At 39.8% G+C, this 14,115-nt stretch overlaps 1 protein-coding gene across 2 annotated transcripts in view; it reads left to right on the plus strand.

Moving 5' to 3' along the window:
- LAMA3 (laminin subunit alpha 3) overlaps window positions 1–14,115 on the plus strand; it is a 249,718-nt gene that overhangs the window by 204,630 nt on the left and 30,973 nt on the right. For both annotated transcript variants that reach the window (XM_041769356.1, XM_041769364.1), the window contains 10 exons: window positions 522–624; window positions 2,288–2,404; window positions 2,489–2,668; window positions 3,593–3,735; window positions 6,670–6,840; window positions 9,149–9,300; window positions 9,453–9,615; window positions 10,048–10,181; window positions 10,996–11,140; window positions 13,898–14,017. In XM_041769356.1, coding sequence (XP_041625290.1) covers window positions 522–624; window positions 2,288–2,404; window positions 2,489–2,668; window positions 3,593–3,735; window positions 6,670–6,840; window positions 9,149–9,300; window positions 9,453–9,615; window positions 10,048–10,181; window positions 10,996–11,140; window positions 13,898–14,017 — 1,428 coding nt within the window. The remainder of the gene's footprint in view (window positions 1–521; window positions 625–2,287; window positions 2,405–2,488; window positions 2,669–3,592; window positions 3,736–6,669; window positions 6,841–9,148; window positions 9,301–9,452; window positions 9,616–10,047; window positions 10,182–10,995; window positions 11,141–13,897; window positions 14,018–14,115) is intronic.

Raw genomic sequence — 14,115 nt, forward strand, 5'->3', positions numbered from 1 at the left:
AAAGAAGAGAGAGGTTTTTGTACGCAGTTTGGTAATCATTTATTTCCTGTCATTTGTCTTAACACCTGGACATGTCTTGGAGTCCTTTGGGATTTTCTCTGCACCATATAATATTCCTCTATCTAAAAATAAAGAAGAAAATATAAACATTAAAGAATTAGGGCCAGGCCTTCTTGGAAGGTTGAAGATGCTTATCTCCCAAATACTGACAATCTAAAAGCAACTCAGTCTGTCTTCAGTTACTGAAGAGGGTATTGTGCAAATGACATGGAGAAAATGAGACACGTGTCACATAATTTGTCAGTTTGCCACCAGGGGAGGGCCCACCTCCCCAAGCCACAAGTATCTACTTACAGCCTTAACTATATCTTTTAAGAAACAGACTTTTTAAACCTCCTCCTCACCTTTGAGCCTCATCCTTTAAAGACTAAAGATAAGGGTTTTCAGAGTAGGATGAAAATCTCACTCCACATTTCCTAAGGTGTGCCACATGCTCAAGGTTGATAAATGTTTGATTGCAGACAGTGATAAAGGAAGATCTTCCAAGAAAAGCGAAAACCCTGAGTTCCGACAGTGATAAACTCTTAAAGCAAACCAAGATAACACAGAAGAAGCTCCAGCAAGGTATTGAGGTTGGTGGCTGGGAGAGCCAAGGGCTTGAAAATGACCTATAAGATCAGGAGAAGCAGCAAATTCTAGAAACAAATGTTTTTTGTGAATCATTGCAGACAATACTTTGTAAATCCATGGTCTATTTTACAGATTTGATGTTTCCACCTAGCATTCTCACATGTACTAAATTAACTAGAATCTCATGAGTAGAACATAGATCTTGAAGGTTATAGGCTTGTTTTGGCTTGGATTTGAGGCCTATTTAATTTGATCCACAAGTGATTGTGGCATTGGCGACCTGCACAGTGTAGAGGTATGTGCAGGGCTGATTTCTCATTGAAGACCCAGACATAGTTCCAGGTCACTGGAGTTTGAAAATTCCTTAAGTCTTAGAATCTTAGTAAGTAAAAGTAGCAAAATCACTACCCTTGTGAACCATGAGAATTTTTGAGTGATAAATTTTATCTTTGAAATGTTCCCATTTATTTAATTTTTTACAAAACAATGAAGCCATTTTAATCTCACTAAATTCCAGTGTTCTGAAAATTCCATATCTTGATTTTTCTCTGGTCTTTCATGTTCCTTCATGGCCAATAAGTTATCTTAGCCTCTTTAGTGATTAGATGCCTTCTGACAGTAAATAAATGTATTTATCTTTTTTCATTTTAAAAAATTAAATACATGAAAAATCACACACAAAAAAATGTAGTAACATAGAAGGATTTGCTTAGCAAATTGCAGGAGTTTCCTGGTATGACATCTGCTCCCTTCATAAAATCTGAGCTAAGAGGAAAGGATTGGTGTTTTAAATAGGGTTAGGATGCTAACTACATTGGTATTTTTTTCTTTTGTTTTCTACCACCTTGCTTGCTTGCTTCTCTTTATCTTTTGATCCCCTTCACCCATTTTTCCCATTCCCATCCCTGGGTTAGGGCAACCACTAATATGTTCCCCATATTTATAAGCTTATTGTTTTCATTTTGGATGTGTTTTTAGATTCCACATATAAGAGAGATCCTAAGGTATTTGTCCACATTGCTATTTAAATCAGTCCTGGAATTATAATTTAGACCATTTATCATCATTTGGATCTTAAAGCATTCACTGGTCATTTTCCATGGCAATATTATCAGCTAGGAATGTCTGTGAACTCCCTCCCTTTCAATGAATCACCTTAAATGTATCAGTCTGGAAATGAACAGAAACAATGCCTACTTTGTGTGTCTATTTGCTTAGATAAGGTTCTCTCAAGGGCACTTCTTTATCATCTTCTTTATATTCTGACTAAAGAAGCATCCTTTCTACATTATTCACTCACTCACTCACTCATTCATTCATTCATTCATTCATTCAATAGGTATGTACTAATATTAAGGCCAGATTTAATATTAGTATTAATTAATTAATTAATTAATTAATATTGCCAGACAATGCACTGTGACATAGCAGTGAATAAGACAGTCACATCCCTTTCCCTCACTAAGTGGAGACATTTGCCCTGAGCAGAGTAGAAGTTAACCCTCCCCTAGATGATTAAGCATCTCTCTTTCTTCATGGGCATTTTTCAGGAGCCTGGTACCCAGGCATTGATATGCTCCTGGCCTCTGTAACCAGAATCCCCTGAGGCTATGCATCTAGGCACATTCATGCCTCCCAATGCTTTATTTTATTGTAGAAATCAGTCCGGCTCTCAACAACCTACAGCAAACTCTGAAAGTTATGACAGTTCGGAAAGGGTTGATCGACACCAATATCACTGTCATCCGGGATGACCTTCGTGGGATACAGAGAGGTCAGCATCTCCCCACCTACTGTACTTGGCTTCTTTTGTAGAGCATTTCAGATACTTACACCTCTCTCTTTGTGTGTGCATTAGATGACATCAGTGGCATGATCAGTAGTGCAAAGAGCATGGTCAGAAATGCCAACGACATCACAGATGAGGTTCTAGATGGGCTCAGCCCCATTCAGACAGATGTGGCAAGAATTAAGGATACCTATGGGAGCAAACAGAGCGAAGACTTCAACAAGGCTCTCGCTGACGCAGATAACTCAGGTACCAGGCATCCTTCAGCCAGGACCTATGATCCATTTTCTCCACTGTTATGTGCTCTGGTCAATTGATTTAAATTCTTCCCTGGTAAAGCCTGAAATTAGAAATCAAAATATTAGAAAGTAACTTCACATAATATATTCAAAGAATATGAGTACTCTATTAGTTAGAAAGACTAGGTAGAATTTTTTTAAAGATTTTATTTATTTATTCATGAGAGACAGAGAGAGAGAGAGAGAGAGGCAGAGACATAGCCAGAGGGAGAAGCAGGCTCCCTGCAGAAAGCCCAATGTGGGACTCCATCCAGGCATTCCGGAATCATGTCCTGAGCTGAAGGCAGATGCTCAACCACGGAGCCACCCAGGCTTTCCTAGGTAGGATTTTTTTTTAATCCATTAACATTGCTATTGATTTTTCCTTTTATAGAGATACAGATCCCTTAATTATGAGGTATTAAATTATAATTGATATTAAGGATCAAAAACCAAAGATTTCTTTTCTTCTATAGTGGTCAAGAAAGATAACTTGATATCTAGATTATAGGATAAAGGCATGATGCATTTAGGAAAAGTATTTGCGGGATCCCTGGGTGGCGCAGCGGTTTAGCGCCTGCCTTTGGCCCAGGGCGCGATCCTGGAGACCCGGGATCGAATCCCACGTCAGGCTCCCGGTGCATGGAGCCTGCTTCTCCCTCTGCCTGTGTCTCTGCCTCTCTCTCTCTCTCTCTCTCTCTCTGTGACTATCATAAATAAATAAAAATTAAAAAAAAAAAAAAAAAAAGGAAAAGTATTTGCCCGACTCTGAGTCATCCTATCCAGTATTTGGGAACCATACATAACACTTGACATATTGTCAATGAGAAAAATCTACATTTAACCTTTTCCTAACTCATAACTATAAATTTCTGTTTTATAATCTCACCAACAGTAAAGAAATTAACCAACAAACTGCCTGATCTTCTGAGCAAGATTGAAAGTATCAACCAACAGCTGTTGCCACTGGGCAACATTTCTGATAATGTGGACCGTATCAGGGAGTTAATTCAGCAGGCCAGAGATGCTGCAAATAAGGTAGGTGTGTCCCCACATTGCCAGGCACTAAGCCTCCTTCTTTGAAAAGTTACCACATTCATCAAGACAGAAGGCACTTGTTTACACATGAACTGGTTGTCTTTCTTGTTCTAACTCTTTGGTTATTTGGAATGTGAATGTTGACTTCCTCCTGCCAGCCTTCAGAAGTGCGCATTACCTTCATGCCTAAATGATCTGGAATGTCAGAGACCTGGAGTAGTTTCCTCCCCACTGAGTTTATGCAGGCAGGTGGAAGGGTTCTCCTCCAGACAGTTGGTGAAGTATTACTGCAAGTTCAAGTGGGGGTTCTATGATCAGAACGTGCTGGGGTGATACTGCACAGGTCCTGCTTTCTTATTATAACTTGAAAGTTGTAGAATCCACTTTTATTGAAGACAGAGGATTCTAGCAGATATCCTTCTTTGGAATACAAATTCATCAGCCTTTCTCACTTTAACCTGACAGTATCCACTTGAATTCCTGACACTTCTCACAATTTGTTTTGTCCTAAAATAATATTAATGAAACATCTTGCGTTTTTCATCTACCCCCTCCCCCTGTGAGATATTTGGAGAGAGAGGGTTGGGAAACCAAGTCAGAGTATCACTGCCCTAACAGTTGATTCCTAGGCTTACTATTACTTCTGCCCTTACATCTGGGAAAGAGAAGTACTCCCAACGTAAAACCTTTAGCAGGAGGAAAAAAAAAATCTGTGGCAGGAAATCATAAAGTGGGAGGCACAGTTTGGAAGACACACCCTTTCACACCCAATTGTGCTTTATAACACCAAATGAAAAATATTATTTCTAGCTTTTGTCCTTCTGTGTTCATTCACTAATTTATCCAACAAAATTTGAAGTGTATAATAACACAGTGGTTAAGAACTTGTTGACCAAACTAGACTGTGTTGGTTTAGATCCTAGTTCTATCAGTTATGAGGTGGGAGACCTTGAGCCAGCCACTTCATCACTCTGTGCCTTACTTTGTTCATTTGGAGAGCAGGGTACATAATAAAGACAGACCCCGTGAGCTTTTTAGGATTAAAGTAGGTAATGTAAAATAGTTCCTGGATAATAGTACCATGTAAGTGGAAAATTATAAAATACAACTCAAAAAATAAGCCAGCACTTTTGAGCTGTTGTGTGGCACTCCCAGGATACAGGGGTTAGTAAACCAAAGTCCTGGACTCGGGTTGCTCACCAGCTGCTGCATGAGGCAGCTGGTAAGCAGACTACACTAAGAAACTAGATAAAGCTGTGTTATGCAGATCTTGATACTCCTTTCTACCTGGAGAGGCTCAGAATGGTACTAAAGGACATGCATAAGAATGTTCAATGTGACACAGCTTGTCACCACAAAAAATAATTGCAAAAAAGTCAAATATCCGTCAATAGGAGATGGATAAAATTGTGATAAACTTATACAAAGACCATACCACAATAAATGTGAATGAGCTAGCGCCATCAGGTGTGTCAACACAGATAAACCTAAAAACAGAGTAAGGCCAAGAAAGCACATTGTAGATGGATGTGTAAAGATATCATTTCTATTAAAATATTTAAAACATGAGAAATCAGATTAATTATAGTCTATATATAGATGCATTTTAATAAAAATAATACAACATGCATGGACTCTGCATGGGAGTCTAAATCCAGGGTAGTGTGGCCTCTGAGAGAGGAACACGGACAAGGTGAGACATGCAAGGAGCTGCAATGGTACCACTAATGTTTAATTTCTTAAGAATTAATGAATATGCAAGTATATTCTCCATTTTTTATGTATACATGAAATGATTTCTTAATTAAAAAAATTAAAAAGATAGAGTTTTCCAGGTGACAAAGGGCATGCCAGGAAAGACTCAGGATGTGGTTAGATAGACTGGAGAGCAGAGGGGAGTGAGAAAGAGGCATGAAATGAGCCTGTAAAATGGGTGAGGGGTGCTCAGTCACAGGCACATTGGAGAAATGACAGCCCACGCCACCACTAAGTACTCTATTCCAACATAAGGCCTTGTATATACAAGGTTTCCCATAAATATTTCAATGCTTGATAGATAAAATATAGTTGATGTGTCATTCTAGGCTGCTATTCTTTAGGTCATTAAGGAATATTTATTTTCTGTGTTTGAGTGCCATCTACCCAAGCTGGTCAACAGGCCAATACTAGTCAGAGAAATTCTGTTACAGGCCTATTATATATAAATATAAAGTTGAAAGTATATGTCTAAAAACTTTTAATAATTTGAATTGCCTCAAAATTCAAGCATGGGATAGTAGGTGTGTACTCTGCATACTTTCTTTATTTCATTTTTCTAGTAATTTAATTTTTAATATATTTACAAAAGTACTGGTCTGGGGCAGATTAGAGAGGGGAAAAAAATGGCTTCTTAAACTTGTCCACTGAGTTTAAGAAGCACTGTTTTAGAGAGCCCTGATGCATTCATTTTTAAGGACTGAATGCCTGTAATAAATGCAACCATAACATGTAATATATTAATGAGGAATGATTCCTTAAAGAATTTATTTCAAAAATAATAGTATTTGATGAATTATAATCTACAACATGCTAGGCACCATTTTAAGTGCTTCCATACATGTTAGGTCATTCTATACAAAAACCTCCTAGGGTTGCAACTATGATTATAATAATGATTATCGTTTCTGGCGCAGAGAATTAGATGCACTTCTCAGAGACCTTTGGCTGGTAAACAGGAAGAACATGAATGCTTTATTACCCAGCTCCTGAAGCAGCTTCATGAGTTTATAACCCAGATCTAGGAGACATGCACATTCCTTTGCTCTTTATTATAACAACTGGGAAATGCTGATACAGAGCTGAAAGGAGTCATGGCACAGTCCCAGGCTGCCCTTCAGAACACACCCCCTTTCCTCACAGAAGAATATTTAATGACCTAGATCTTTTCCCTCACAGGTTGCTGTCCCAATGAGGTTCAATGGTAAATCTGGAGTTGAAGTCCGGCTGCCAAATGACCTGGAAGATTTGAAAGGATACACATCTCTTTCTTTCTTTCTCCAAAGACCTGAATCAAGAGAAAGTGGGAGGACTGAGAATATGTTTGTGATGTACCTTGGAAATAAAGATGTAGGTATTGCTTCAACATTTCTCTTGTTTTTGAAACAATATGGTTTAGGGGACTTTGGGGGGGGGATATTGGTTATATATTTGCTGCATGACCACCAAACTTAGTGGTCCCAAAAAACTGTAAACATTTATTATTTCACACTGTTTCTATGGTGCAATGTTCAAGAATGACTTATCCAGATGATTCTGACTCAGGGTCTCTACTGAGGTGTCTGTCAAGATGTTGGCTGGGGCTGTAGTCATCTGAAGGCTCGACTGGGGCTGGAGACTTGCTTTCAGTTTGGCTTACTCACACGCCTTATAAGTTAGTGCTGGTTGTTGGTAGTAGGCATTTTTCATGCCATTCAATCCCCTCCATAGAACTGTTAAGTGTCCTCCTGGAATGCTGTTGGACCAAAACAGTATGGTTTTTGAGTCACATGTCACGAGAGTGTCACTGCCATTGGCACAGCAGGAAGAAATCCCACCAATATGTCAGCAGACTCTACCACCTCTGATGGCACAAGGGGCCACCCATCAATTGCAGATTATTATCTGTTAGTCTTATCTGATGGAGAGGCCTTGCCCAGTGGGCTCAGCAAATGACACGTGTATGTACACATGAGCACATAAATACTAGGGGTTAAAGATTGGCATCTGTCCCTGCACAACGAGGACAACAATACAAGGCTTCATGGAAATCAGCTGTGATTCTTCATCACAAAATCATGATCCTGTCCTCCTCCTCAGAATGCCCAGCTACAGACCTTTCCTCAAGTCTGCAGTGGGGGCACCATCTGTGGATGAGGACTGGAGTGAAATGAAACCTCTCCTGACTATTTAATAAGATATGCAATTGCCCCATCTCTTTCTAGTTCTAAAATCTTTAAACCACTATGTTACAGGAATTTTGAGCAGTTCCTTTCCTTCTTTCCTTTCCTTTCCTTTCCTTTCCTTTCCTTTCCTTTCCTTTCCTTTCCTTTCCTTCCCTTCCCTTCCCTTCCCTTCCCTTCCCTTTTCTTTCTTTCTTTCTTTCTTTCTTTCTTTCTTTCTTTCTTTCTTTCTTTCTTCCTTCCTTCCTTCCTTCCTTTCCTTCCTTCCTTCCTTCCGTTCCTTCCTTCCTTTCCTTCCTTCCCTTCCTTCCTTCCCTTCCTTCCTTTTCTTTCTTTCTTTCTTTCTTTCTTTCTTTCTTTCTTTCTTTCTTTCTTCTTTCTTTCTTCTTTCTTTCTTTCTTTCTTTCTTTCTTTCTTTCTTTCTTTCTTTCATTCTTCTTTTTCTTCCGAGAGAGCAAGTGAGCAGGGGCTGGGGCACAGGGAGAGGAAGAGAGAATCTTAAGCAGACTCCATTCAGAACTTGATCTCACAACCCTGAGATCATGACGTGAGCTAAAACCAAAAGTCAGACACTCCATCTGAGCTACATAGGCACCTCTTGAACAGTTCATTTTAGCTTTTAGTCCCTCCTCTTAAAGTATATTTCTTCAACTTAAGTGTCAGAGGATATGGTAATCACTGGCTGGGTTAGGATACAGTGGCTGGAAAAAAAAGCCTGAAACCTGGTTCTAGAAAATTCTAGCCAATTAGGAAGTTGTTGGTTGTCATTAGTAAATGTGGTGTTTAGAGATTCCTAAAATTGACACTATTATTAATAACTCTCTAATTCTTTAAAATTTTGGTACTTTGTAGCTTTCTTGTGGCTTAACTTTTCTACTTTGTATTGTGACAAAATGCACATTACTTTATTCCTTCAACAAAATTATACCATCTACCTATAAGGCACAACACTGTATTTATGATAAACAAAAATTTGTTTCTTGAATGTAAATTGCATCTCATGTATATTTTACCACAATTGTAAAATTTCCTATGTACCTCCAGGTGCTCATATTATAATAGAGAAGGATACATACATAGCTGACCATGATAACAGAGGGTTCTAGGTATTATAACAGAGGCATGCACAAAGTCTTAATCATTGTATGGTACAGGGCCATCATTGCATGGCTTATTTCCCTTATAGGACTAAAATCTAATAGAGACCTAAGTCTATATCTGGTTCACCTTTATGGCAAGTACTTGGCAAATATTTGCAGGTTGAGTGAATGGGGGAGTGCATACATGAGTGCAGTGATCTAGGAGCAAAGACAGTTCAGACATTATTAATTAAGTGTTCTGTCTGTATTATTCTGTACAAGGAGTTACCTCATTTATTCTGTCTGCCCAAGGCATATTGTGTAAAACCTGTTACTTGAAATAGACTCTTTTGGGATGGGAAGTTGAGAGGAACAGTGTGCGTGGGAAGTATTCTGAGGCGGCGTTTATGTATCCAGACCTCCAGGGATTACATTGGCATGGCAGTTGTAGATGGCAGGCTCACATGTGTCTACAACCTGGGAGAACAGGAGTCTGAACTCCAAGTGGACCAGAGCGTGATCAAGAGCGAAACTCAGGAGGCAATTATGGACCGGGTGAAATTTCAGAGGTACAAGTCCCATTGACTGCTGCTGTTTATTAATCTGACCCACACTCACCAAACTCCCATTGTATGTACTGCTAAAACCCATTTTTAGTACCTTGGCTTTGACTTCTTCCATTTTTATATAATTTTTAAAAATAATCTTTATTTTTAAACAGAATTTATCAGTTTGCAAGTCTAAATTACACCAAAAAAGCCACATCCAGTAAACCTGGATCATCCCAATTCCATGAAATGGATAGTGGAAACAGCCACACACTCCTCGATCTGGATCCTGAAAATACTGTATTTTATGTTGGAGGTTACCCATCTGACTTTACAGTAAGTGTAAATGTTATTTCACTGAGTGAATATATTGACCTTTTAATTTGGCATAATGACCTCAGGTCTCTATTCAATTATACACTATATATAAAATAGGTTGAACTATATATTCTTAAAGGATATCCAGTGATAAAAGTTAACAATTATTGAGTACTTCCTGTGCACGGTGATCTAGACTTAAGCATATAAATTTAAATAGGCATCAGTACCATTCCCTTTTGATGAATGAAGAAACTGAGATAGAGCAGTTTGATAACTTGTCCAAAGTCAGACAGCTGGTCAATAGCAAAGCCAGGGCCTCCCGCTCCAGGGTCCACATTCTTAACCCCTATGCTATCATGACAGTTACAAGTGATGGATTCATACTATTTCTTGCCTGACCTGATCATTGTCCTTTGTTGAATTAGATTTTTTGTTTCATTCTTTCAGCTTCCTGCTAGACTGAGGTTCCCTCCGTACAAAGGTTGTATTGAATTAGATGACCTCAATGAAAATGTCCTGAGCTTGTACAACTTCAGAAAAACTTTCAATCTCAACACAACTGAAGTAGAGCCTTGTAGAAGGTAAAAACAAAAATGAACAACAACAACCAGGAACGAATGTCTCTGTAACTGTGATTTTTAGTAACTTGCAGTTATATTACATATAATAAATAAAGGTATGAGCCGATGAGATGCTTTTGGTGTCACTGATAGCTTTGGGCCAGTAGATCTTAAATTGTGACTGCATGCAATACTGCTAGTCCATGCCTAAGATATCCTCATTTGTATAAAATATTAGATTGATAATTTCTCAATTTTGAAAAAAAAATCCTTTAAAAATTTTTGGTGCCTCCTATCACAAAATATTCAGTATTAGATGGTCCCTGATTCAGGCACAAAATTACATATTTACTGTAAGTTTCAAAAAAACATATTAGTCCACGAAGTGCACCATGACTTTCTAGGTACTTTGGCACCTGGACCTATTTGAAAATTGCTCTCTTAAGCTCCTGACCTTCCCTATAGTTAAAAGGATTTGGACAGACTATTTATTACTCAGAAGAAAATTATAATTCCAGTTAATAATTTTTTACATTTCAAGGTCTTCAGCTCCTAGGCTACATCTTCCTAAGTAGATCTTTCCAAAGGAAACACTTAACTATTATCTTTTTTTGAGCTACAGTTTGATTATCATGGAGCATAAGAACACATCCAAGAGAAATAGCTGGCTATGTTAACGTTCTAAAGACATTTCCTCTTCTTGAACAAAATCATGACAGCTACATTGTGTGGGTTTTGCTCTGTTTTTCAGAGAGCAGGATCTCGTATTAATAAGCACACTTGAGTGGTGGTCTTTTACTGCTGTGTTCTAACGTATGATCACTGATGTTGACAGGAGAAAGGAAGAGTCAGACAGAAATTATTTTGAAGGTACAGGCTACGCTCGAGTTCCGACTCAACTAAATGCTCCCAACCCAAATTTTGGACTGACGATTCAGACCACTGTGGATAGAGGACTGCTGTTCTTTGCAGAAAACCAGGTATTCTATAACAAACATCCAAATATACCAAATCTGTCCATTCAATTCAGCAACTTTGGGGTAACTGGGTTATTATAAACAACTAACTAGATCTGAAAAAGTGTGCCAGTGTTATCTTTTCTCTTTCTGTATCTTTTCTCTCGGCCCAATTCTGCTTTCTTTGGCTATGGGAGTGTGTGTGTTTTAACAGGGCAAAGTAATTGGGAATTTGAGAACATGCCACCAAAACATGCCATGGTCGGTCTTATTCTTTGAAAACTAGTGTTTGTCTCATAATCTACTTATTCTGCCTGACATCACATGACGACTTCCTAGGGATCTCTGAGAGTCAGACTGTTTGACCTCCTGCTGTTTGCATCTTGGACCAACTCTTGCCAGGCTGTGTGGAATTATGTCTTTATCAGCCTGATCCTTGGCTTTTCAAGACACGGAAGCCTCTCTGTTTTCAAGCAGCTGAGGTTTCCAGAGGCCATTCTTAAGTCTAGTTTAGAAAAATTCAAAGTGACTCTACAAGTGATGGTCAGCTCCATCTGCTGGGAGATGCGCCTAGAGTTGACTACTCCTAAGAATGGGGTCTTGCGGTCGCTCCACAGGTAGCATTTCTAGAGAAATGTGGATCAGCCCATGAGATCTCTGTCTGAGAGGGAGGGATTGATATGGGACTTGGGATTTGACCAACCCCTTCTACCTGTAGAGTGGGGACGTGGACCTGATCAGCTCTCCTCTCTGGGGCTGGTCTTGACCCTCCAGGAGATTCCAAGACTGAGCCAGTTCTGAGGGTTTTGGAAGGTCTTGACCTGCCTATAGAGTCCAGGGAGCTGAGAAGTCACCACAGCATCTTCAGGGCAAGATGGCCATTTTCTAAAGTGATGGCTTCTTTGTACTACATTTTGAGTTCTTGGAGACTAAGAGCCAGAAATACTACTCATGTTAGAAAAAAATACATGGAACACCATTAATAACCAGATAAAATGATTTTGAGCACTGCCATTAAGCAGAGTGGCTCATGACTCAGTGAGCCAATGTGACTGTTGTTTCTAAGTGTGATGAACCCCAACTAGCTCCCAAGGATAAGATTTAGGATCCAGACAAGGACTGATGTTACTTTTAAGTAAGGACTCTGTCAGCAGATGTCGAAGAAAGGCCTTCTTGTCATCAGGGAACCATGGAAGAATAACCCTTTAAGCCTTACATTGGAAATTCCTCAGCGTATCTTTCTACTAAGGAAAGGGCTGGTTCAGGTCTGTGCCTTGCCCAGGGATAGGGAGGCAGTTACAATCAAGATTGACACAGTTAAAAAAAAAAAAAAAAAAAAAAGATTGACACAGTTGCTATCCTCAAGAACCTTATATTCTAGAGAGGAAGACAAATATTTGACAAAGCTATACTCATTGATTGGTTAATTGATTCATCACAATTGTCATAAGTGGTATAGAGGAAAACACTGGGGTGAATGAAGATGTATAAAAGACTTGATCAAGGTTGGGTAATCTGAGACCCTGAGGAAAAGTAGAAGATAGGGCCCTGCAGAGAGAGGGATATGAAGAGGGCCCAGAGTTGGGAAGGACAGAGAGTGCTCAGGGACAGAATGGTGGCCTGTGTGTCTGGAGCATGGAGAGGCAGAGGGAGCATAGAGAAACCAAGCGGAAGGGGTGGTCAGAGCCTCACAATATGTGCTGGGGATTCACCGTCCCCCTCCTCCTATGACAGCAAAGGAAGGTAATGTCATGTGCTTGCATTTTCCATGGAGCACTGTGGCTACAGAGTGGCAAATAGGTTCAGGAAGGGACAGAGGGGACGTGGGGAGGATGGGACACTATTGCTGTGCAGTCTGACCAACGAAGTGTGGCTGACACTAGGTGGCATGCAATGGGCAGAGAGTTGAGACATGGTGGAACTGACAAGTTTTGATTGGAAATGGGGAGGCGGATTAAGAGTGACTCCTATTAGGTTTCTGGCTGGCTCGCAAGGTGATTGATTAGTGGTGAGAGAGAGAAAGGAGGAGAGCGAGCAGTTGGAAAGGGCAGAGAGACAAACTTGGCAGCTGGGAGGCATGTAGATCTCAAGTCCTGCTTGAGATATTCAAATCTGAGGTATCCATGAGTCACGTATGCAGTAACAGTCAGGTAATCAGATGTCAGATCTGACCCAGAGAAGACAAGCCTAGGCTGGAGAGAATCATCTGGCTTCATGGGCACACACCTACATTGGGGCTGCAGAAGTAACTGTGACTTTGAGGCAAAGAGAAGGTGGAAGAGAAGAAGAGGTCCTCTGCAGGCCTTGGAGGAACCCTCCACATTCAGGTGGAAGGAGGGGGGCTACACAGGGATGAGTCAGCAAATGAAACTGAGACAAGAAGTCTGTGAGCAGATGGTGGCAAATGTCAGGGGTTTCACTGAGACCATACCTCTTTCTGAAAGGTAACAATCATCTTTTCAAATGGTATTATTGACCTGTATCTTTTCCCTTTCCATTGTGCATGCTGGTTATGGATATCATGAAACAAAATCATGATAACAGCTGCATTTATTGCATCTTTCCTGTGTGCCAGCCACTGTGCACAATGTTGAACACAGCTTATGACACTTACCCATCGTATCCATCCTGGCGTTGGATATTTCAGCACCGTTGTCCCTATTAACTGTGGAAGTAGCTACAGCTGAAAGCAGTTTGTAACTTGAGAGTAACTTGAGTTCCAGCACTCTGGGTCTTCTTCAGTGGAATCTTCTGGTAATCTACATTTTTTCCATGCTCTAGGATCACTTCATATCTCTAAATATAGAAGATGGCAAGCTCCTGGTGCAATACAAACTGAATTCAGAGCCACCAAAAGAAAGAGAAATTGGACACATTGTCAATGATGGAAAAGACCACCGGGTACATCCTTTGAGTCTATTCACATGAATTGTTAAATGTCCTTTAAAATTAAGTCAATGCCCAGAACATTTTTCTATTACCAGACTAAGTTACAGTAA

This window comes from Vulpes lagopus, chromosome 1, assembly GCF_018345385.1.
Source record: "Vulpes lagopus strain Blue_001 chromosome 1, ASM1834538v1, whole genome shotgun sequence".
Classification (NCBI taxonomy): domain Eukaryota; kingdom Metazoa; phylum Chordata; class Mammalia; order Carnivora; family Canidae; genus Vulpes; species Vulpes lagopus.